This window comes from Micropterus salmoides, unplaced genomic scaffold, assembly GCF_014851395.1.
Source record: "Micropterus salmoides isolate LMB-PRFRI ecotype aquatic unplaced genomic scaffold, ASM1485139v1 Ms_hic_scaffold_20, whole genome shotgun sequence".
Lineage (NCBI taxonomy): Eukaryota > Metazoa > Chordata > Actinopteri > Centrarchiformes > Centrarchidae > Micropterus > Micropterus salmoides.
The window spans coordinates 8,061,441-8,085,731 of NW_024041151.1; the positions used below are offsets into that span (position 1 = coordinate 8,061,441).

General features: G+C 39.1%; 3 protein-coding genes across 6 annotated transcripts; 1 reads left to right on the forward strand and 2 right to left on the reverse strand.

Annotated features, from left to right (window-relative positions):
- Positions 1-283: 283 nt before the first annotated feature.
- nln (neurolysin (metallopeptidase M3 family)) lies at positions 284-8,469 on the reverse strand. Of its 2 annotated transcripts, none has more exons than XM_038733682.1 (13): positions 8,367-8,469; positions 7,493-7,743; positions 6,780-6,928; positions 6,184-6,288; positions 5,797-5,899; positions 5,538-5,698; positions 4,657-4,792; positions 3,807-4,173; positions 2,639-2,840; positions 2,355-2,541; positions 2,137-2,265; positions 1,730-1,866; positions 284-1,627 (listed from the first exon to the last, which is right to left on the reverse strand). In XM_038733682.1, exons 1-13 carry the CDS (start codon positions 8,450-8,452, stop codon positions 1,469-1,471), a joined length of 2,172 nt encoding a protein of 723 aa, XP_038589610.1. In that variant the 5' UTR covers positions 8,453-8,469; the 3' UTR covers positions 284-1,468. The 2 variants fall into 2 exon arrangements, with proteins under 2 accessions (XP_038589610.1, XP_038589611.1); XM_038733683.1 differs by having other exon boundaries at positions 8,275-8,409.
- sgtb (small glutamine-rich tetratricopeptide repeat (TPR)-containing, beta) lies at positions 8,407-14,953 on the forward strand. 2 transcript variants are annotated; one of them, XM_038733686.1, is made up of 12 exons: positions 8,407-8,528; positions 10,506-10,628; positions 11,007-11,110; positions 11,338-11,413; positions 12,092-12,191; positions 12,374-12,478; positions 12,609-12,747; positions 12,875-12,937; positions 13,323-13,360; positions 13,469-13,552; positions 13,884-14,004; positions 14,094-14,953. In XM_038733686.1, exons 2-11 carry the CDS (start codon positions 10,529-10,531, stop codon positions 13,993-13,995), a joined length of 921 nt encoding a protein of 306 aa, XP_038589614.1. In that variant the 5' UTR covers positions 8,407-8,528; positions 10,506-10,528; the 3' UTR covers positions 13,996-14,004; positions 14,094-14,953. The 2 variants fall into 2 exon arrangements, with proteins under 2 accessions (XP_038589614.1, XP_038589615.1); XM_038733687.1 differs by having other exon boundaries at positions 14,116-14,953.
- A 533-nt stretch (positions 14,954-15,486) lies between these two features.
- Positions 15,487-24,079, reverse strand: trappc13 (trafficking protein particle complex 13). 2 transcript variants are annotated; one of them, XM_038733684.1, is made up of 13 exons: positions 23,932-24,079; positions 23,032-23,100; positions 20,102-20,201; positions 19,922-20,006; positions 19,702-19,829; positions 19,470-19,542; positions 19,083-19,127; positions 18,612-18,629; positions 16,675-16,808; positions 16,353-16,551; positions 16,146-16,246; positions 15,906-16,053; positions 15,487-15,819 (listed from the first exon to the last, which is right to left on the reverse strand). In XM_038733684.1, the coding sequence occupies exons 1-13, from the start codon at positions 23,975-23,977 to the stop codon at positions 15,712-15,714; spliced, it is 1,254 nt and encodes a 417-aa protein (XP_038589612.1). In that variant the 5' UTR covers positions 23,978-24,079; the 3' UTR covers positions 15,487-15,711. The 2 variants fall into 2 exon arrangements, with proteins under 2 accessions (XP_038589612.1, XP_038589613.1); XM_038733685.1 differs by lacking the exon at positions 18,612-18,629.
- Between the last annotated feature and the right edge of the window lie 212 nt (positions 24,080-24,291).

Below are 24,291 nucleotides of genomic sequence, written 5' to 3' on the forward strand. Positions count from 1 at the left end.
CATGTCCAGAGTAAATGACACCTATGACTGTAGATCACAAAAAAGCCAGGTGGGTGATTTGCATGTTTACAATGTACACAACTTGTAGCTGTGGACACTTTTTTTCACAAAAGACATTTTTGACATGTCCCAGTAGGAAAGCACCGGTGTAAATAACTCTGGCTGAAATCCATTTAGCAGCTTCATTTTTAGGGTCGTGGTACGGTGTATGCCATGGCCTACAGGGCTACAAAGCCAACTCAAGTTAATATCTACTGTACATTGAACAAATGCCAACAGGCAATAATAATAATAATAATGATCTTTATTAATAGAGCACTTTTCAAAGCTGTTAGACAGTGCTTTCATAAGTCAAAAAACCTCCAGGTTTTAAGATAAAACAAGAAACCATTTTAAAGGAATTAAAATACAGTTAAATGAAAAGAAAAATAACATCAACTAAAATCAGGAATAGCTCTCCAATAAAACTGTTTTAAGAAGGGAGTTCACCGAGCTGACCTGATTTCCTTGGGCAGGCTTTTCCAGAGCCTGGGACCCAGAGTGCAAAAGCTCTGTCCCCTTTAGTTTTAAGGTGGGCTTCTGGACCTCTATTTTTTTATTTTTATTTGAACCTTTATTTAACAAGAAAGAAGCCCATTCAGATATAATCTTTTTTCAAGGGACACCAGGCCAAGGTTGCGGAACTGCATTTAAAAGTTACAGTGACACATATGGCAATACAATTCATCAAAATATCTTCCAAGACAGCTGTACATACACTTAAAGCCTATGGGAAACTCCTACACTCCTCCTTAAGGATATCTGCAACCAGAGAATTAAACTCCCTAAGTCGTATCAGCACCTCCAACTACAGAATCTTTTTAAGGAGTTCCATGTTGAGGGTGCACAATATGAAAAGGCAGTATTTCCTAACTTGAAAACAAGCCTGGGGACTTTTATATGCAATAGCCTGCTAGAAAGTGTTTGGTAACTACTGACCGCAAAGTTAAGGAGGCTACAAAGGTAACCGGGTAATTTGCACAGGATTTCCTTGTGGATAAAAACACACAAATGTAGCCGTCTACGTGTTGCTAGAGAACACCATCCAAAATTTTGTATAAACTACAATGATGGGTGGATGATCTGGCATTTGTGATAATCCTTTGCCTTAGGATCTCAAAGTACGTACCGGTGCATACGGTACTAAAAAGGTCAGAAATATAGCAGGGGGAGAGGCTTTAAGTAATCAATAATTCTAAAATACACTGGGAGCCAGTGAAATGAAGCTTTAACAGTTTTGTTTTCCGTTTTTGGTTAAAGGTATGGAAGCTGGGTTCTGTACAGTCTGGAGTCAATCAATAGATTTAGAAATACAGAAATTATCAGGTAGAAAAACTTAAACACAGTAATGATACACTTCAGGCAAAGCATTTTTCTGCATCCAGACAATTATAAATATACCATGCTTTCAGAAACTCTTAAATGTATATTAAGTGACAACCCTTTGTGTTTCCTGAGAACTGAACAGTCCTTTGCATTGAAAGAAGGCATCCTGGCATGGGCCACGTCCGAGGAAGGTTTCCAGCATGTCAGTTCCATCCACAGAGCCACCTGCTTCCAAGATCACCCTTCTGTACTCTCTTCCCAGCTGTGTTAAGGGACACATGTACAGATAATTACATTTCACACAGAAAGTGAGATGTATACTAACAAGCAAATGGATATAACATATAGTACTAACCAGACCCACCTTTGGATTCAAAATGCCTTCTTTTTTAAAACGACTGAAAAAAATGTCCATGGAGTAGACTTCACTCCATAGGTAGCTATAGTACTGACCATCATATCCTCCAGCCAAGTGGCTGAAACTGGCTGTCATATTGGTACCTGCAGAGAACAGGTCTTTGTCATCTCATCAAAATGGTCTTTGTTACAAATTATTCACACACATTCCAAAAAACATCATTAGAGAGGTCTAATATACTCATTTTATACAGGAAATGACACACAAATGCCAAATTGGTGCTGTATTTCTTGAATTTCAAATTGAACAATTTAGGTGTTTATTCCTCCTCATATGTGACAAACAATTAATACTATATCCTACATAGCCAACATTTGCCTTGCAGTGCAACGGCTGGTAATGCTACAACTGACCTGGTGTGGCAGGAACACCAAGGATGTCCTGGCAGTGCTTTGCAAACACCTCTGCTGTATCTGCATGAGGGCTGGTGTGTAGCGACTGGTCAACTTTACTGAGGACTACCTGACGCAGGTTCATCAGTCCTGAAAAAGATAAAACAGGTCAACATATCCACAAGAGTCTTGATTTCTGCTTAAATGTTTTTTTTTGTGTGAAAACTGAAGTGTCTGACCAGTGTTGGCTACTCTGGATGCAATCAGTTTGTCAAGCAGGTTGTCTGGGATTGGGCTGCCATCCTTGTAGTGGCGAGACATTCTTCTCAGAGGCTCCTTCTCCCAAACCCAGTTCTCAAGCATCTGCGAAGGCACCTCCACAAAGTCTGTCTCCACCAGGGTCCCACTGAATTCTGAAAAAGTGGTCTGATACAAACACAGGAGAAGCTCAAGCTCAAGCTCTATCATTCTAATTAATATAAATTACGCAGTATTCAAATACAATTAAATTGCCAATGCTTACCTTAGAACAGAGCTCATGCATAACATGACCAAACTCATGAAAGTAAGTCTCCACTTCATGGTGCTGAAGAAGAGAAGGCCATCCTTTTCTGGGCTTGGTAAAGTTAGCCACCATAGCCGCCACTGGAAGCCTGCGTTTTCCATCAGGTCCTCTGCAGCCAGGCTGCAGCCCAAAGCAGGCTGCGTGGCCATACTTTCCTTCCCTGGTGGAAGATAAGGTTGCAAATGTCACATAGCAAGGCCAAATCTGAACATAAAAACTAATTACATTATATTTCTGTGTTGGTAGACAAACTGGTTAGAGCTAAACCAATTAGTTGATTAGTTGGGTGGAATTAAACATTTACTATTTAAGTGTTTTTTCTAGCACAGGTGCCACACATTCTCTAGTTCCAGCTAGTAAGTTGGGAAGATTTGCTGCTTTTCTCTTGCGAATGTCACAGTGAATTGTATATATTAGATTTTGAACTGACAGACAGAACTAGACATTTTAAAAACATTACGCCTTGTGCTCTGTGAAATTGCAATGGGAATTTTTCTCAATTTTTTAACATTCTATTTTTAGTCTAAAACTCAGCAGCAAGATTATTTGATTTGATATGTATTAATTAATCAAATACTGTAAAACTTCAATTAATAACTCAGGCTCTTATTTGCTTAAATCACTGAACTCACTGTGCCTTTATTTGGGAGAGGTCTTTAATTCCTTTACCATGCTGCTATGAAAGAATAATACTTTGGTGTTCATTGTTTCAGTAAAATGAACTAAATGACTGAATTGTGGAGAATCTAACCAATCCAACGGCGTGTATCATGTCCATTTTGACAAAGGTTTAAACATTTATATTGGCAAGTAGCTCAAGCAGGTGGCTTCAAGAGGTTTTATACATCCAAAGAACTTTTATAAAAACCAGACCAGGCTTCTATTTAAGCATTTTTCAAAACATGTAGCCACACCAGACCAGTAAAAGGGTCTTGTGTCTAATTGGGACTAGGCCTTTAACTGAGGTTTTACAGTAAATGAAAAAATAATGAGTAGATTAACCCATAACGAAAATAACTTAGTCACAGCCCTAAAACTGATCTTTCTTGTCATATACAATTTTTACGTACAGAATGCTATGAGGCTAGACTTTTTGGTCCTCCACCTGCAGTGACACATTCTCTACCTGGGATGCAAGTCCATGTAGAACTGGCCAATTTCCTCTCCTGTCTCAGCGTCCTGGACTGAATATAGCTTGACACTTTCATGCCACACATGAGCATGTTCCACCTCTGTGAATGTGAGACCCAGCAGCTCCTGGTAGATACTAAACAGTCCTTCTGTCACCACGTCAAGCGGGAAATACTCAATTAGTTTGTCCTTGTTCACAGCAAACTTGCACTGCTCCACTTGATTCATGTAGTAGGGTAAATCCCAGGCGTTGATCTGTCCATCAAACTGGTAGCCCTGCATCAAGCACTCCCTCTTCTTAAGTGCAAGAATATATTTCCTCTCCTTGATTCCAATGGGCTTTAGTCTTTCATAGAATGTATCTGTAAAGTTGGAAAAATGTTTAGTTTTTATATACTCAGTGGAATATTTGTAAATCTTTTACAGCTGAATTTTCTAGACCAATCACATAATCATGACTCCCATTATTAAATTCTATATGTTTCATGTATAAGTCATACTGCAGACCCTTTCAGAGATCTGTACTAAAATCACAAGTTAAAGACACACTAATTTGGCCATTTTCACTTTGTGATATATGACTACTTGTGCCACATGCCTTCATGAGCCATAAATTACTGAATGTTACACTATATACAAAAGGCATGTCGTGCAATACACACCAAATTACATGCAACAAGCATGCAGTGTAGCATTTCTCTCTTGTGGTTGCGTCTGTCCAGTGGAGTTTATTTTTTTGATGCCAAGCCGTTATCGGATGCCGTGAGTCTTCATCTTAAATGACAGAGAATGTTTTTGTATGTGTGCGCGTGTGCATGAGCGGTGACATGTCAAAGGGCTCATACCTAAAAAGTCAGACACATTGCTCGCATTCTTGGCCATGTTAATCTCCAGCACATAGTTTGCATGGCTACTGTAACCAAGTAAGTCCGCGACCTTTGCCCTCAGTTGTATCAATTGCTCAAGGATCGCTGCGTTTACCTGGAAAAAAGGAAAGGCAGTAGAATACGATATTCAGATCAGCTGACCTATACAATAAGAACATTTAGCAAAATATCTGATTTTGCTTGTTAAAGTTATAATCCTTAATATTTCAGTCCTGATTTATTACAGACACTGGATTTCCACACAGCCGCAGGGTACACAGTAAAAGGAGTCAGTTACTTTGCTGAGGAGTTGAAGGTGTGCAGCCTGTCACCTGCAGCTGTTAATGTAATAGCTCACTGAGCTCCTTCTTGCTCCACCTCATGTTTCACCATTTGAATCTGAAGCAGCAGCAGGAAATGTTTGGTTTGCATTAGCAGTAATTTAATATAGCTCTGATACGGCTATAAGAAAGCGAACATTAAATAGCAAGGCGGATATCCATCCATCCCTCGTCAACCGCTTATCCTGCGTACAGGGTCGCGGGGGAGGCGGACATCAATGAGATAAAATTACAAACAGTAAAGCTGGACTTCATGCATGCATCATTTTCTCTGATATCCTTGTGCGTAGGTAGGTAATTTGAATCCAGCGTGGGAAAAATGTGTCCATAAATATCATCAAAAAGGGTTTGATATCATAAAAATCTTAAGGATTACAACTTTAAGCATAGTATTTGGAAGTATGAGAAGGATATTTAAGATAGGGCGGCAGGTGTATATGCATCAACTGAGATAAAAACAGGACTTGCTGTGGTCGGGAAAGTGTAGTATCCACAGACTTATTATCAGACTCCAGTTACCTCTTTACACCTGCTGTGAAAAGCGGTTTCCATCTTCCTCCTGGTCTCAGGATTGTGACACCTCTTCATCAGGGGGTAGTAATGGGGATATTCAAGTGTTACTTTGTACCGCCCATCTGCTGTCTTGTCCAACCCATTGAGATAGCTATCTGCTAGCCCACCTTAACAGAAAAGAAAAACAACAAGTATTAAAAATTGTAAAGCATATTCATAACACCAGACAGCCCACGAGACCAGAGTTCGATGCATGCAAGCTTACCCAATTCACGCTCAGAAAAAACAACCGTTGTGTTGTCCTCATTCAGATTCTTGTTAAACTCTATGGAGAGTTCACTTATAAGCTTTGAAGTTCTTTTAATTTCCTTGGGAAAGAGTGTTAAAAATTTAAAGTTAAAATGGACTTTCAGAATGTGACATGATTATTCAAGAATTACAAATATAAAAATGCAAGGGTAGCCCAACAATAAACTTAAATAAAAGACTGGTACTTGCCATCACTTCAAAAATGATCTTTTGTGTCTTTATTAACAACATGCTTTTGCTTTCTATTACATTCAACTGAAAAAACAGAAACGCTTATTTATCTAACATCAACAATCAAAATCTTCATTGTAATATACCTGCATCAGATCACAGATTGCATTACCTCTTGTGTATCTTTAGACAGGTGCAATCCTTTCCGCTTGCCTAATGTAACTAGTCTGTCTAAGAATCTCTTTTCTTCAGGCAAAAGGTTGTCCATGTGCTTTTTCTGTCAAAAAACACATCACAAAAGACAATCACACTTCTTCATATTGGCAGAATCAAGGCCATTTTGCTAAATCGGTTTATGCTGCATGTCAGAGCAGGCCAGTCCTGCATGAAATATCATATGACACTGGCTACCACTGGGTAGATCAGATAACATTTCTTTCCCAGGCTAAATAAGAACTAGGGGTGAGGTCAAACGGGGGTATAGGATTCTTGATCTTAATATTACACACATCATTCCTTCCAAATTTATCACTTGTTATCCTTTGGCTGACATAAAATTTTTAATTATCTATCACTGGCTACTACTACTGTGATAAATCCTCACACACTACATTTAATTAGCTTCAATTCCATGTCTTTTATAGTAACATCTCATTTTTATCTTAGTGGACTAGAGGCCTGATTAAAGGACAGTTTTTATATCAACCTTCACCTCCCACATGTTGTGAGTTATGTGCACAATTCAAGTGGATGTGACATGAGGCGCACCTGCAAGGCAGTAATTCGCTTGAACACATCTTCCCTCATACTTATCTCCACATCAAACTCAGAGAGTTTCTTGTCTGCCTCTGTGCTCGCTGTCCGAACCGCTTTAGAGGGACAAACATACTGGGGGAAATCAAGGACATGGCGTGATGCTAAGGGAACAGAATAAAAACAAATGCACAATAAATGTTATTATGATTTTGTCTACATAAAAACACAAAAATAAGGCTGGTGGTGTTAATACACATTTTTCATCAAAAGACCCAAAACAACAATGTGTTATTCCCTCTGTCAATACTTTCTGACTTGCTTACTCTATCTGTTGCAGCTACAAGCCCATGTGTCCCTAATGAAGTTTTAAATCTTCAAAAATAGATGTGAAATATAGATTAATTTTCTTTTTAAAAAGGCTCATGGAGCTCCTAAAACAGCTGGGCATTGTAGTTTTTAGTAAACTCTACTCAAACAGAAGTAAAAAGTGTATTTGTTGGGGACTATTTTTAGCTGCGGATTAACACATATTTGGTGCTACAGTTAAAATTAGGTGAATATGGGACTTCAAACGTTCTCTGTGTGTTTTCCGTGCTTAGCGGTGACCCTTTCCCCCCCACTCCACTCAGTGTCGAGTTTCACGACATGGCAGCCTTTTAAAACAAGCTCGTAAAGAAGGCGTGGGATAATTGTTTTGGTCTTTTCATGGATCCTTAAAAACTTACATGCATAATCCAGCTTGACATTAGCCAATGCTTTCAGGGTGTTCTCAGCAGAAACATTTTCTATTTTCAGAGATCCGATGTCATCATAGACCTTTTTTACTCTGTTAATCAAGCTGTCTGTCATGGCCCTGGTCTCAACTGGAGACAGGTCCCATCTCAGAGTGTTCCTCGCATTTGCTGCCTGGGAGCAGTCTCTGGCAGATATCACAGAGCCGTTCTGGATGGTCATTCTCAGGACAGTTTCAGGGACGCTGTAAAGAATCAGACATTCAAACAAATGTAGCGTTTAAAAGAGTATCACATTAAAACGGAGGGATTGAACTTAACAGGTGCACGGGCAATAAATTCTTCAAGGTTACACTTTAAACGTTCTCTGCGTGTTTTCCGTGCTTAGCGGTGACCCTTTCCCCCCCACTCCACTCAGTGTCGAGTTTCACGGCATGGCAGCCTTTTAAAACAAGTTCGTAAAGAAGGCGTGGGATAATTGTAGGGCAGCTATGACAAATCGCAGGCAAAATTTACAAACATACCAGTGAGTTAAAGTTCTCAAAAGCAGTATCGTCGGCTGAAATTTAAATACCCTCTTTATTATTAACAGGTGCGTGTAAATTAAATAAGCCTACAGCAATTACGCATTAAGAGTCACGTTAGCTGGATGTAATTTAACTAAGTTAGTTATCCTCTCCAGTTATCTAATACTGTGGCACAGGCTTTTAATAAGCGACTAACTTATAAAACCTGGCAGCTACTCTATTGAGTGGTGTATTTATACTGAAACATACCTGCAAAGCGTTCTGCAGACTACAACTCTTAATGCACACATGCCAGCGGTTTCATGCGTTTTTCCGTGCACAAAAAATTATTTTCCTCTTACTGGAACGCAGCAGCAGCAGCAGCAGCACTAGGCTCCCTCTCTCTTGCATGTGGAAAATGCTTTTCAGTTCCGCTGTCAACGCGCATGCGCCGAGGAGGATGCGATCAAGCTGACACAAATCCTCATGACGCGGCAGCAGCAGACAGCTGGATAAGAGCGCAGGTAGGTGGGCGGGGGGACACTGAATAGCATCCTTTGACACAATGATATTTATAAATTGGCTTCATAGTGTTTGCGTTTACGTGGTTGACCCTTCTTCCTTCTCCTCGCGCCTCGTTTTACTGACACAGGACTGTGATTTTTTTAGCCAGCATCACACAAGCTGCAAAGTGCGTGAGCCTTGTTGTCCGGACGATTAGTAGTACAGACGGGCGTTTAAGTATTACAAACTCCTGCCAGTGTCATTAGTTGTATTTGCCTGAATGCATTAAGATGATGTTTGTTTGGTGAATGAAAACACCTCTCGTATCCCGTTATGGTATTACATCACGACTTCTGCATCACTGCATGTACGTGTGTGTCAATACACACTGAGGGAGGAGTGGCTGTGCTAGCCAAACCTAAATGCACATAACAACGAATGGCATCAGCACGTGATGGAAATATGAGGCAGTGTTTGTATCTGCAAACCATTTTCCTCTTCAAAATACAGTAAATATTGTGGCCTTGGTTACCCCTGCTGCCCTAATAGAGAGAGAGAGAGAGAGATAAAAACAAATTTCAACTGACAGCTTTTTAATGGAGCAGTGCTTTTTTTTTGTTGTTATAAGGAAGAATCATTTTGCTTTTATCCTCCTATGAGTTGTCTTGGAAACAGGAACCAAATGCACCCCTAGCATCCTTTTTAATAGTAGTTGCTGGAGATAAGAGATAACATGTTAGGAGGCTTCTGGGCATTGTGGTAATCTGATTTAACATCACTTTATTTAGGACTAATGTGAGCACAGGGCTCCTCCATATGACAAGCCCACAAAATAAGATAAAACTGCAGGGAGTGCATTAGTTGATATCATACGCAAATACCTTAACAACTACAATTCATTAAATAGCCAAAAATCTATTGACATGCAGTGAATCTGACTGTTGGGGCCTGATAATCCAGCCCTGCATAATAACTAGATAATACCTAATACCCAAAACTATGTTAAAGGTCTTTAGTCTACATTTAATCTACAGAGGATTGAGATTTGCCAAAATGTCAAACAAACCATCAAAACCCCCATGTAATATTACATAAATACCAATACTGTCTATGAATGCTAAAACTTTTTAATATGTGTACAAGTAACATATGCAGAACTAATGCAGAACTAACGATTAATGATAATTAAATGCATGAACCCCCCCCCCCGAAAACTTATTTTCTCAGTCAGCTACTTGCAGTGAGTAATGGAGTCCAACATGACGGTTTTCTGGCAAAGTTAGTTTCTAAACAGTTAGAACACCCATACAGAGATTTTTTTAACTTTAATTTCTGCTTATTTAGTCATGTATATTTACTGTTATACAGAAATACTTGTGCCACGTTTTCAGAGACTATAATACAAGAGGCATTGTGAATTCCTGTTGCTCACTATAAATAAATGATCAGGTCCCTATGAGATTATGTCATTAGTTAATGCTTAACAGATAATCACTTAATGATTATTCATTTGCAGCCTATGCCACAAAATTAACTAGAATCCAGTTACAAAGACCAGAAAATGTATCTGTCTATCTGAAAGCACAACAATACCTATTCTCATAGAAATATGGACCTGTTTTTATCCAACTGGTAGTCAGATGTGAATTTTGCTACGTGACCCAATGGTTATCCACCCAATGATCTTTGTTTACGTCAACTTTACAGCTTCAGTCTTCTCTGAGAATATTTACTGTCCTGAAAATGCATAGGTCTGAAATGGCCTTTTCTTTCTAACTAGATTCCAGCTTGTTAGTGGCATTTAAATCAATATATGTGTCATTAATTGATGATCCATTAAGGGTCCACTAATAACAAAAACTCATAGACTTGATCATTTTGTATTCAGCTTTAATTCATCATTAGTCATGTATAAGTTATACATTCCTTAATGTTTTTGTCACCCTATGAATAATAAAGTCATTGATGTGTGGGTGCCTTTCTGTTTCACTCCAAAGCTCTAAGCAGTTTCTCGGTAAAAATGGCAGTGGAGAAGCGCCTGGCATTCTCTATTGTGCAGTTCCTACGAGATCAAACACATTGCGGTGCTTTGAATTCTGATGAGCAGGAGAGCCTCGAAGGTAGGTCGACTCACTGTGCACTTACAGTTTGGATAGTGCTTTTACAAATATGGGACACTCTGCTCTCGTCCCGTCCATTTCAGAATTAAACTAATATACATCCAACATAACATATGTTCACTACCCTAATGCAGAGATAATAAACAGGAGTAGGTTTTATCATCAAAAATAAGTGACTAGAATCTAGGGTAATATTGTGCAGTATGTGTGGTGGCGTGTTTCATCCTACATGATAAATGGACAGGACAGTTTAAATTCCTCACTCTGAATGTGCTGCCAAATTCTGACTCACCATAATGATACTGGTAACTCTGAGACAAATTCTCTTAAAATCTCACAAATGTAATTCATCGCATCAACATTACCCTGTCATTAAAGTTGCGATACAGTGTTTGGAGACTACCTTCAAGATCAGCTCCAGTGACTGCCATCTTGCTGTGCCACAGCCTCTGACAGAGATATTCCTCAATTCCCTGCTCAAGGTGGGTGCTGCACAATCCATGGGACCAGTGATTTAACATAGGGAAAGGAAGTGTGTTGATTTTGTGATTTTATCATTGTGTATGGTTCATATGAACTAACTCAGCTTATACACAGCTTCGGGATGTGTGTAAAGCAAGATAAATGAATGGTACATTATCTACACTATAAACCGTTCTCACAGCAGACATTTTGACATTAAGGACTCTTCTATTTTGTATTTACTTAGAATGACAACCTAACCATACCAGAGACATCCCCATCTCCAGAAGACATCGAACGAGCAGAACAACTTAAGAATGAAGGTAATGTTGAAACTCTTAATTTTAACTCTAATAAGCTGCACTATATACGGTAAAAACATGGTTTCTTGTGGATCAACTGATAACAACTGCTAATAACTTCACCTGTAATACTCAGTTGTGTATCACAGGTGAAGTATCACATAAACATTTTTACACTCATTGTAAACACTGTGGGCGGCATGGTGGTGCAGTGGTTAGCACTGTCGCCTCACAGCAAGAAGGTTTAGGGTTCAAACCCCGGTTGCCTCGGCCTTTCTTGCATGTTCTCTTTGGGTGCTCCAGTTTCCTCCCACCATCCACAGACATGCAGGCTAGGTTAATTGGTGTCTCCGAAATTGTCCTTAGGTGTGAGTGGTTGTGTGGCCCTGCGATGGACTGGTGACCTGTCCAGGGTGTACCTTGACTTTTGCTGGGATTGGCTCCAGCCCCCCCCCCCACGACCCTAAGCGGTTGACAATGGATGTAAACACCGTTGTCCACCTGTGAACTATGACGGAAATAACTGTCTATTTTCCCAAAGGTGGAATTGTTTTTAGTACCACATTTAAAAAACATGTTTTGCTGAACCCAGTCTTAATAGCCATTTCTTAAGATGATAAATAGCAACTTTGGCCCAGCGTTGTAACAACAGTATATCTATGTGTAACTCTGTGGACAATCCAATATTTTATTTTCTAGGGAACAATCACATGAAGGAAGAGAACTACAGATGTGCAGTGGAGTGCTACACAAAGGCCATTGATCTGGACCTAAGAAACGCTGTGTACTACTGCAATAGGTATTTATACAACAGGAACAGATGTCTAAAATACTCTGTGATATCATGGTGACATAATATGTTGTTTATCTAACCGGATGAGACAGTGAATTGCATCCATTCCTTGTGTGTTATGTATCTGAACACAATTTAAAAAGGCTGTGATGAATGTAAACATGGGGTCTGATGATAACACTTTGCAGGGCTGCAGCTCACAGCAAACTCGGAAATTATACAGAGGCAACTAGTGACTGCGAGAGAGCCATTGGGATTGATCCAACCTATAGCAAAGCGTATGGTAGGATGGGGTGAGTTACACTAAAGAAATGCTCTTTGTGTTATTCAAAATGTTTAGTTAGAGAGGGTTCCTTTTTTCAATGTAATGGGCTTCATAATATTTCAAGGCCTGATGTCTGGTCATTTCATTTGCGGCTCCAGTTTGGCTTTGACAGCAATGAACAAGTATCCAGAGGCAATATCCTTCTTCAAGAAAGCTTTGGTATTAGACCCGGAGAATGACACCTACAAATCCAACCTGAAGATTGCAGAGCAGAAGCAGAAAGAAGCAACCAGCCCAGTAAGTAAAAACAAGCTGTATTTTCCTGTTAGCCCTTGTAATGTAATGAATATCCCATTAAAGCCCACATACTGTATGTTACCTAGCTATGGTTATTTTGACCTTTGTCTATGAATGTGTGCTGCAGATAGCTGCTGGATTGGGATTTGACATGGCTAGTTTAATCAACAACCCTGCCTTCATCAGCATGGTAAGAACACGAGTCCTAATACATGCACTGTCTGAAGCACAATAGCGGTTCTCTGCTATTCTTACCATTAGTGCTGGAGACAGGTGTCAATGCTTGTTTTGTCTCTGACAAGGTTAGACATTTTTCCCTAATTAGTCCCATGAGTGACAGGTAGACTCTAGACCTTCTCTGGGCCTGGACAATCCTGACTTGTTAAACGCTGACACAGGAACGTCTACCAGGCCAAGAATGCATCTACAAGCATGCCAGAGTTTTATTGCAGCAATAGCTCAGATGTGAATTCAGGGCCCATAATAGCAAAACTTGCCAATGTAATCAGAAATAAATTGTCCTTTCGTACATTTGTGAGCGACACAGAGGATTTCAGCTTCATTTCTGTTTACAGGCTGCAAGCGTGATGCAGAACCAACAAGTACAACAGCTGTGAGTGTCAAAATAAATGGTTGCATTTAGAGTTGCTTTAATGTGCAGTTTTCAAACATACTTTGAACATATTTTTGACTCACTCACACTGTGTCAATGTGTGGTCAGGATGTCAGGAATGATGTCTAATGCAGTCGGTGGTCCTGGAGCAGGAGTGGGTGGACTTTCAGACATTTCCAGCTTGATTGAAGCGTGAGTACACTCAACTCAAAATTAAAAGGAGTTATTGATTATTGATTTTAGAGAGTTACATTTGAATACTCACTATTAATTGTGAAACTTATTAAAGGAATAATTTAACAGTTTGGGTAAATTGATAGCACTCTCAGGTCAAACCGTGCTCGACTATTTCTTGGCGGGACACAGTCGTTTCCCCCCGGAAAAACCACAATGTATAATTTCTACATTTCGGTTTTCGTACGGATTCAACAAATGAGATACTGTGTAAGATGTTGGAGAGCTTTAGAGCGGTTTTTAGGCTGCAATTCAGCATGTAAACAAAGTTATCTCATTGCTTCATCAGGGGACAACAGTTTGCCCAGCAGATCCAGCAGCAGAACCCAGAGCTGATCGAGCAGTTAAGGAACCACATCCGGAGCCGCTCCTTCAGCGGCAGCGCCGAGGAGCACTCATGATCTACTCAGGTATTTTTATATTTAAAACCAAACCATAGCTGCCCATATATAACATCTGAATATGTTTGTATCATTAACAAGCATTCTTTTTATTTCAGTCTCACATTTTATTTTTTCAAGGAAGGGCAACCATATGACGCGATTACAATCTCTACACCCATTTCTTAAAGTCAAATCCCCGGCATAGCTGGAAAGAAGAGACAAGGATGGGGTTGAAGGCACTTTACTGTGATTAAAGGCCCTGGAGCGGAGAGATGAGGGCCTAGAGACTGGACCATGAAATATAGCATCCCACACATCTAGGGCAAAACATATTGTAAACACATTATCATAAAAACTAGAGAACTCATTCCACCTACTGAGAGAACATGAGTAAATTATTTCTTCTGCAGAGATCGTGTTTTATATGTACTGAAAATACTGCCCTGTTCATGTCATGCGTTAAGGATCCTTCTGTCTAGTCATGATGAATAGAGGGTTCGGGAGGAATGTACGTTTACAGCATTGCAGGGAACATTTCAGCTTTTTCTCATACACTAACCATAGGACATCAGGTTTACCTTGTTTATACTGCATCTTGTTTAATATTATTTTTGTAGACAGAAAACACTCTACTTGTTTATTGGGTGATGAAGACCATTCAGTCCTTGAAACACATAGGACTCATATCAATGTTTTTCAATGACTACTACTTTAAATTTGATTAAGACAACTGTTTAATTGTATAGCAGTGTTTGCAGCCTGCATTATGTTGTTATCGCACTTTAGCAAACATAAATGTCCCCTTTAAACCCATTTAATTGTTCATTAACTAGTAACAATGTTTTCACATTGTTCATTTTGCATGCTCTTAAATCTGGTATTTGAGATCAGATGCTTTATGGAAACAAATACGTATGCTAGGGCAGCACAATGTTTTGTCTGAGACATGTGAATAAATGTCTTGAAACTACTCACACTCACGCTTGTATTTTTGCCTCTGTCATAATTATATGAACAATATTGAGTGTGACGTCTTTCATGTTAGATGTCTTGAAATAGTGGCCGATGCTCAGTGTGAATCCAAGATCTACCTGACATCCCAGAGGGTCCTGGACGTTTAGTGGTCAATTAATTTAAAGAGGCACTCCACCAATTTAGTACTTCTCTGCCTGTCTTAGGAAATACTGCTGATGATGTCATGTTACTTAATCTTGGGCTTGGATACTACTAATTCATAACAGAAAGCATATGTGACAAACTGCGGGTGTAGAGTTTGATAGATGCAGGCGTTTACCAGTCAGGAAGAATCTTATAGTTACGAGGTCAATTTCTGTCCACCATTTAGTACAGGTATTTAGCACCCAGTAGGTACTTGTGTATCTAAAAATGTTGCTTAAAACATCAAGAAATCCCTATTATCAAAATAAATTACAATATTATATTAAGTATTATCTTATGTTGTCTCTGAGAGCATTTTTAATCACAAAAGCCACCATGGACACCATGAAATAGGTTTTGAAAAGCATAGGAAATCAAAGATTACACAGATTTTATTAACATTTCTGCACATTTACATCATTATTTTCAAAGGAAGTGATTTATATTATTCACAATTAATTTTAAAATACAATATAATCCCCTCAGGTTGCAAAAAGAGTGAAATATCAGCGTTATGTGCAGTATTCCACTGTTGGTCCAGTCATATCTAAAATGCAAAAAGGTAAATAAAAATTCCTAGCTCTCATTGCTCGTATACGGGCAGACCACACATACTTGTGCGATGTCGTCATATTCATAAGTCCTCTTCAGAAATGTATCTGTGAGTCTCAATCCGGAAATACTCTAAAACAAAGATGCGAAGAACGTGACATTAGCAAGCAAGAACACCGCCAGGATATCAACAGTTTTCCTACATGTTTGGATCATACCTGCAGACCCTGGACCGACGAGAGGAGTACGAGGGGCAGAGAGAGGAAGGCACCAGGACTAAGTTTCCCCAGCTGTCGCCCTGATACGCCACACCAGTGGATCGACCTGGTGTTACACATCTCCAGCTCCAGGTCCATGGTTCTTTCGCTACAATAAGAAGGTCACAAAAAAAGCTCTTTGTAATTCAATAATTAGTCAATGATTAAAAAGTATTGGCTGTCTGGACTGTGGATTATTACCTGCAGTTGGTGATTTTACAGATAATGTCAAAAGGTTCTTCAAGGTTCACAGTGTCGGGAATCATCTCCAAAGACAGCCTGATATCTCCATACCCTGGAGCCTGGAGGACATACAAGGACAGAACCATAACAACATAAAAGGATAACAAAAATGAGATCCTATGATTTTGGCAATAGTGAACACATGAAAAACAAACATCTTAATACCATTCTTTGCAGCTGACTGGTCTGTAGCCTCCCTCTCTCCCCGAGATTGGTCTTCCATACGATGTCAAGCTTGCCTATTACCGTCACACCCTTGATGACGCCGGCCTTCTCCGCATACTCCGGCTTTGGCTTCAGGCAGTACAAGTACTGCCGTGTGTCCATGGGCTGCAAGTAGGACATTTTGCCAAATGTGGACTCTCTGGTGGGGGAAAAGTTACAGGTGAGAGAAGTTTAAGAGATGACAGCAAATTTCACCTTTCATTCACTTTTTTGCAATTACATCAACAAGAAGGAATATACAGGTAATCTAAAGTGCTTGTACCCTTGATCTCCACATTCCACCGTGTTGAGCTCTGTAACGTTGTACATCATGGAGGGCTCTAGAGAGACCTTCTCCATGAACATCGGTGAGGTGGTGATGTTCTGGATCTGAGCCTCCAGGAACACTTCATCGGTCTGGAGTGGAGAAGCCAGGAATGAAATGGATATCTTGTTGCTCACACTTGAGTAAAATTACATAATCTCCAAGGCGAACTGAGCAACACATCAACTTTGTCATTAGGTATTAAGAGGGGTTAGGTTTGTGCAAAATCCTACTGCCTTAAAGAATAGGTTCACATTTTTTCATGACTCTTGTTCACATTTTCAGATAGATTTGAAAAAAAGTGAACATCTCCTTTAAGCTACTCTTTAGGTGATGTGAGGGTCATGTAATAAATAACACTAATCAACCCGACTCAGAAGACAAACATCTAAACAAACAATAACTAAATTCTGTTATGTTTGCTCAGTGTACCTTGGAGGACTGTGTTAGTACAAGTGCTGACCAGCGGATGTACAGTAGGGATTGCACAACAACCAATCAACAAGTCATTCAAAGTAGTCTCTCAAACATCAACTAGTTGTGTTTTTAACCAACCAGATTATTTAAAGCAGGCATGTCATCTGCATCAGAGAGTTTTAGGAGAATTAAATAACTGTTACAGACTGAAAAGGCTTATGAGTGCACCGAAAGCAGTTCCCTGATCTTTAGATACGCTAACCCTGAGCAAGGCTGTTTCACTTATTCAAAAATATGAGAAATATATCTAGATGAATATAAAAAAAAGATAAACAGCAATGGTACGTATTACAGAGTCTATTCTAAAACATTTCAAATTCACTACACTTATTACTGAAAGCCAATTACGAATACGCATACGGTCAATCTGTTTATCAGTTATTAATAATCACAAATAAAGCATCTTTCTTTTACAGAAAAATAATGTTACAATAATGACTTACATATCTTAATATGACCTAAACTGTTTAAACAATATCTACCTTCGGCTGAAAGATAATTGGTTATTAAAAGACATCATTTCTAAAGGTGCCTCACAAATCAAATCACGTGCCTTGTGTGCCTTGACTTGGTGCTTGAAAAGGATCGTCATTCTTGTTTTTATGTAGGCAACTAGTTGATGCTTTAGAAAAGACCTTTACAACTGTCAAACTTTCAGTGCAACCTCTACTATACTGTAAGATACAACGACAGAGAAGCAGAGGTTAGTTCATGCCTGCAATCGATAAGATAACGAACTGAACACGAACCATTCTGAATGGGGTTAATGTTAAATCACAGAGCTGCATCTCTGTTCCATGCAAAGCCATTCCAGCAAATACCTGAAACCTAACATTTCATACAATCAAAAACATCTGTTTCATTAACTCCAATTATGACCCAAAATGATTGAAATAATTGTGGTTTTATAATCACTGACAATAGGACTTCCATCACACTGAAACCTTCAACCCAGCAATACAAAAGATAAAAAAGTGTTTCAGCACCATCATTCATGTCTGCAGTGTTACATAATCATTTACATCTTGACAAATAGAAAATGAGAACAATCATATATGTGCACACTTATAATCCCCAGTGATGATGTATAATCAATGCTATCTCCACCCACCACCATTTGACACCACGCACTTCACTGAAAAAGTGAAGTAGGATGAGTTTGCAAGAAAGCAAGAGCGTCCAAAGAAAGGGCAAAAGAAAAATAATGGAAAGTTCATGTCAAGGACTAATATGTTCAAATCAAAGTAGGTATGCCACTTGTTTGTCTTTAACAATCTACCAGGCATTTTATTATTCATACATTACTTTCCACTCTTCTACTTTGCACCTTTCTATTGGCCCCAGAAAGACAAAGTCGGCTGCACCAAAAGGATTAAGAGAAGTTAATGTTCAGCGATGAGAACAGAAGAGACAATTACCACAGAACTGAGGTCACTCTAATGGAGAAAATAAAATACAAGACATAATAAACAAATGAAGTTACATGCCAAAGACGATGACAATGAATATTTGCATCCCGCTAATATAAAAAGCTACGAGTATGACAATGAGAAAAAGAAAAAAAAAAGCTTGAGGAAAACGCTTGATCTCCAGCTCTTAAAACAGTAAGACTTTACATTAGGACTTTATTTTATTAAATAATATTGAGTCAACATTTCTGGAGGTACAAGGGTTTTCCAGGAGACATGTCTTATACCAACTGCCCCTATTAGCATCTGGAAATGTTCCTAACTATGAAATGAAATATGATATGAAGCATGTTATATATGCTAAAGTAAGAACTTGCATGTCAACCAATCCAGCTCTTCTATTTGCAGAGCGTCGTGGTGAGAGATACGAGTCTGCCGCTTTATATTATGCTGACGTTGGTATGAGAGCAGCTGACTTACCTCTGCATTGTAGAACTTTGTCTTCACATCCAGCGGCTTCAAAACCTGATTGAAAATAGATTGCAAACTGAACGCTGTAGTTTTCTCACACTGTACCTCCATTCTGCAGAAATATCCATGCAAAAATGTCTAATCATACAGGGAGTCTTCTGCTAAGAAAAAGGAAGAAATTGAAATCTGAAGGATAAAACAGGTCCTTACTGAAAATGTTGCTAAAAAGAAGGGGACAGGGTTACAATTACTGCACAAACTGAGCGCCAAAGTCTATAGCTGGGATGGTAATTGCATTTGCTCTGTTGCAGACCTGTGACATTTCTCACGTCTCCTCCAATCTTAACACATAAGTTTACTACTCTTATCTAATGAGAAAGCTCAACTACGACTCACCTGGAATTTAAAGAACTTCCGAAAATAGAGCTTCTCCCCATACTGAGTTGTGTAACTGACTGCACAAACTAAGCTGGAAATTGAAAGAGAGGATGTAAACATTTAAAATAAGAAAAAGAAACATGTTAGAATTGTTATTTGTGTATGTTGTGTATATGTTTTGGTTTTGCAGGCACAATAAGGCACTATAACAAAATAAGTGAGTGTGTACACTGTAAGTAAAAACACTCACATATGTGTTCCAATTTCTTTAACTTCGTGGTGGATAACATCATCAATGCAGTGTTCTGGTTTGAGTTCTGCTACTGCAGAGTTTGACGCCGAGAGGTTGAGCCTCTGCGAGCTTGTTTGTAGATCAGCCTGCAGAGGATCACACAACAGGACAACTGTGGGTAAAACAGGAGTGTAAAGTGTATAATAAGTGTTGTTGGGTTTTTTTCTCTTTGCAGTACCTTCACAAGAATGTCCTTTACAACTTGGTTGCTGTCATTGTGCACGCTTATGTAACTGGAGAAGGTCTCACCAAGGAAAATATTTCTGTGTAACGTAAAGACGTGGAAAAGTGAAAAAGCTTGCTACACAAAAAGTACTTTGTGTTAATTGTTTAGTTCAACAGCAAATGAGGGTTTTACCCAAAGTTCTGTGGTAATGTAAGCATCTCTCCGAGCATTAAAGCCTCTGCTCCTTTGATGGTGGAGGGGTCCTCCCTCATAAGTTGACCAAACAAATCCCCTATGGAGGCAAACACAATGTGTGTAATGTATACGTCATATCTGTTAATGATTTTGGCTCATGTTCCACTGAGAGCTGGCGCACACACGAGACAGGGCAAAAAACTTGACAAAATGTTATTCGCAAGATTCTGCTAATTATCTCTGAGCCAGGAAGAAACACACTTTTAAAGACAAAAGTAATTTAACCAACAAACAGTGCGCACACATATGTCATTACAATAATTATAATTCTATACACCAACACGATTTGTCACAAACAAAAAAAGGTTGTAAACCCCAGGCGACAAGGAATGGAAGTCTCGCTCAAGGACAACTCTCAATGTGAAATCTTGTGTGAGGCGAGTAGTTTCAGGAAAAGCAGGTGGAAACAAGGAACTGCTAGCAAGACATTATCTCCTAACATTACTCAACACAATAAAACTCCTCTCTCCACCAGTGTCTCCCTGCAACAACTCGCCTTTCAGAGCGAGAATTGTCCTCGAGTGAGGCATCAGCAAAGGGTGTCACTGTGGATTCCTAAAAATGTTGTATTACCCTACTAGTCATTTTGACACCAAAATAAGTGAAAATAAGGCTTTAAAAAAACCAAATGTATCCTTTAATATCTTAGAAGTTACTGAGACAGCCCAGCAGAATAATTCCAGATCAATCCTGCTCACATTAACTGCAACATCACAATACTCCAATGCAAGTTGCTGCAAATTTGTAACTAAAATTAAAATTGAATTTGTTAACCATTACCAGCCATTAACAGCCAAAAATCATAATCAGTTAAACATGTGGACTTGCAGATTGCAAGAGAAGATGTCAACACTGTTGTGGCACAGGAAGGTTTTATGAAAGTGTAAAAGACTATTCTGTGCACTGCAGGGAGGATCACAGAGAAAGGACCTTTGAAGATCAGGTTTCAAAGCAGTCTGAACCAGAAGGGTCTTCAGTGGATTCAGATTTCTGTCCTTATGTCCAACAAGTTGGCCACATACATCTCATTCTGTTATCAACTCACTTACTAATATTAATAATAGTACTCACACTACTGCATCTATGATTATGACTCCTATTAATACATCTACCTCTATTATTAATAACAACAAGTAGGTCAATCTGGATAATTCTGTAATCAGTTAAAGTTGAAACATGACTGCAAAAAGGGAAATGGTTTTATGTTTCTAATGACAGGTTCAACCAATGCATCTTTGTGAACTTGAAGAGAAGCTGTCACTTCATCGCTACTCTTATATTAATAGTGATTCTACCTAGAAGTGTCAAGGTGATTTAGGGTTTATAAGGAGTTCAGTTACCAGTGCAGCGAACACATTTCTCTGTGCTGTATTCCGACAGAGCTGAAAACAAACACTGAAACTCTCAGCGGGGGTTGCCATCTAAATTTGGGAGCAGGATCTGAGACTGTAAATATATAATACAAATGTGCACTGGATCTAAAGCAGATTCTAAATGCACTTCAAAATTTCATTACATGATGTCCGTTTATCTTTCCTGCCGTTTTAACATAAAATGTATGTAGAACTTTGTAGAAGGAAATAAATTACAAATATAGGAACATTCTTTACATTATCGGAAACTAATTTAGCAGTAATACATCCCTGATACTTTAGCACTATTATTATAGCTCATTGTTGCGGGCAAAGACTAAAAGCAAGACTGCACATTTTGTTCATTTCCTGCATTCCCTGTTTACATCTTTACAGAGGTTTTATGACATTAGGATATCTGCTGTTGTTCCTTGAAACAGATATTTTAAAATAAACATGCAAGTATTGTCTGCTGTCTTGAGTGGGATGTTTGTTAAATCATGATGCAACCACAGAGAACGTTGGCTATTGGGCGAAAGTTTTATTTTGGAGGGGAACACTCAGAAAAGCAGAAGCAAGGCTGGCGGCGACGCAAAAAAGTGGAAGCAAGAAATCTACTTACTGTAAGTCCTGTCTCTGTCCTTAGGTTGCTTTTTATAGTGCACATTTTTATGAAATTTGACATGAACTTCTTAAAAGTCTAATTCATATCATGAGTTGACAATGGTGTTCCTGACTGTCAGTTTCTCCGCCACAGCCATGGACTGTGCCTGAAAAGTTTGTAGCTGGCATGCTATGACTTTGACTGAATCATTGTTATGCTAACGTTTTCTCCCCTGTGATCTTTAACATGACCTGTGATGAACAAGCTGACTTTATTAACCAAGGTGGTACAGTGGCTCAGTTGTTAGGACTGCTGCCTCACAGCAAAAAGATCGAGGGTTTGAACCTGACCTGGCCGACTGGAGCCTTTCTGTGTGGAGTTTGTGTGCTCTCGCTGTGTCTGCTTGGGTTTCCAACAGGTGCTCCGGTTTCCTCCCACAGTCCCAAGACATGCAGGTTGCTTGATCCAAGGATTACTCTTAAAATGATTATTTACCAGCTATTTAATGAACTTATACAACCAAACAGCTTGGTTCGATTTGTTCTGGTTTCATGAGTATTCTCAAAGCATCCTTCCATGCTACATTTGATCAGTCAGCAGCAGAATAACTAACCAAATCTGATTCCCTGACAGTATTAAGACGCTCTGTGTGGCATGGATCAGAGTGATATGTCCAAATCTCAGCTAACAGATACTGGAATAACAAAAACATCACGTGGAGAAGTCAGCAAATCCACAGCAATAAAAAGTAGAGAGCTCCACATAAACATGAGCTTGATTAAAAAGCACAATGAAAAATATACAGATAAAGGAGACAAGAAATAAGCCATTAGCTAAAACATATCATACCTGTACATCTGTATTATTATTATCTGTACATGGCGGTTGAAAATAAACTATAAAAGGCTTACCCGGCAGATCTCGATCCTCACATGTCACTGGCAAGTTTGTGAAGAGTGTTGGTTTTGTTAACCGCATCACTGTAAAGTAAAGTGACAGTGGTTAACGGCAGGGCACACAAGTAGGTAAGTTAAAGTAATCAACCACTCAGTTGAGCATTTCCTAGTGCCAATAACTTCAGTGTGTTAACAATAACCCTGTTTGTTTCCAACATTAGACTAAAACAGGTCATCAGGTATTGTTGTATTTTTTTAACATTTTGGCAGCTGACATCTTACAATAACAAGTAACAGCAAGCCTGTGCAGTGGATCCAGATTTACAAAACAAGGGCTGGGGTCAGTATATGATGTATCTTACCATTAAACCACATAAACAACTTTAAATGGGTACAAAATCATCAGAAACAGAGTGAAGTTTGTTGGCTAAGTAGCTGCCTGACACATAATTTCACCTCTTCAGTACCTCTATAGGCAACACATTTACAGACCAATAACAAACATAGCCAAAACAGCTAACCAAAGATAATAAAGCTAGTGAGTTTTTCTGGACATAATAATTCACTCTTCAAGAGACAAATGTCAAGTTTCTTAGCTTATTCCGCCAACAACACAACTGCAACAATGAAGCTAACGCTAGTTCGGGAAGAATATATATTCTGACACTTGTCAGACATGTCTTACAATTTCAGCTTTTAGGTCCAATAAAGACAAGAATAGCAAAAGACAGCCTGTCACAAACTGTCTTGATTGCATATTACCAAATGTACAAGTTTGTTACCGTCTTAGCTAGCGCTATTAGCATTCTGCAGCAACAACAAATGACAACACTGAAACATTTAATGCGTCTGTGTTACTCCTAAAACAACGTCTGAAGTCCCTGTCTACTTGTTGTTGTAATGACGGTGAAATACCTTTTAATGCAAGTAGGTGTTCCTGTTTCGCCTGATTTACCTCCATTTTTAATAAAGAAAATGGTCTTTCCGGATGAAGTTAGCTACTATGCTAGCTGGGGGTTGTGACTGTGACAGGCTAGCTGGTGAACTTTGACCTTACAAGCAGTGCCATTCTTCCTCTTTTAATTTGGGACGCTCTTAACATGTAACACTGCCCCCTACAGTCCGGGATAGGTGCTACAACAATAGTTCTTTTCTTTACTGTCTCTGCATCTTTCTCTTTTTACAGAAGGTTCCACATCAGGCATGTTGACACTATTAGAAAATAGCAGAGTGAGCTTATTGGCAGCATTGTAGAAAGCATTGTCTTGATTATTT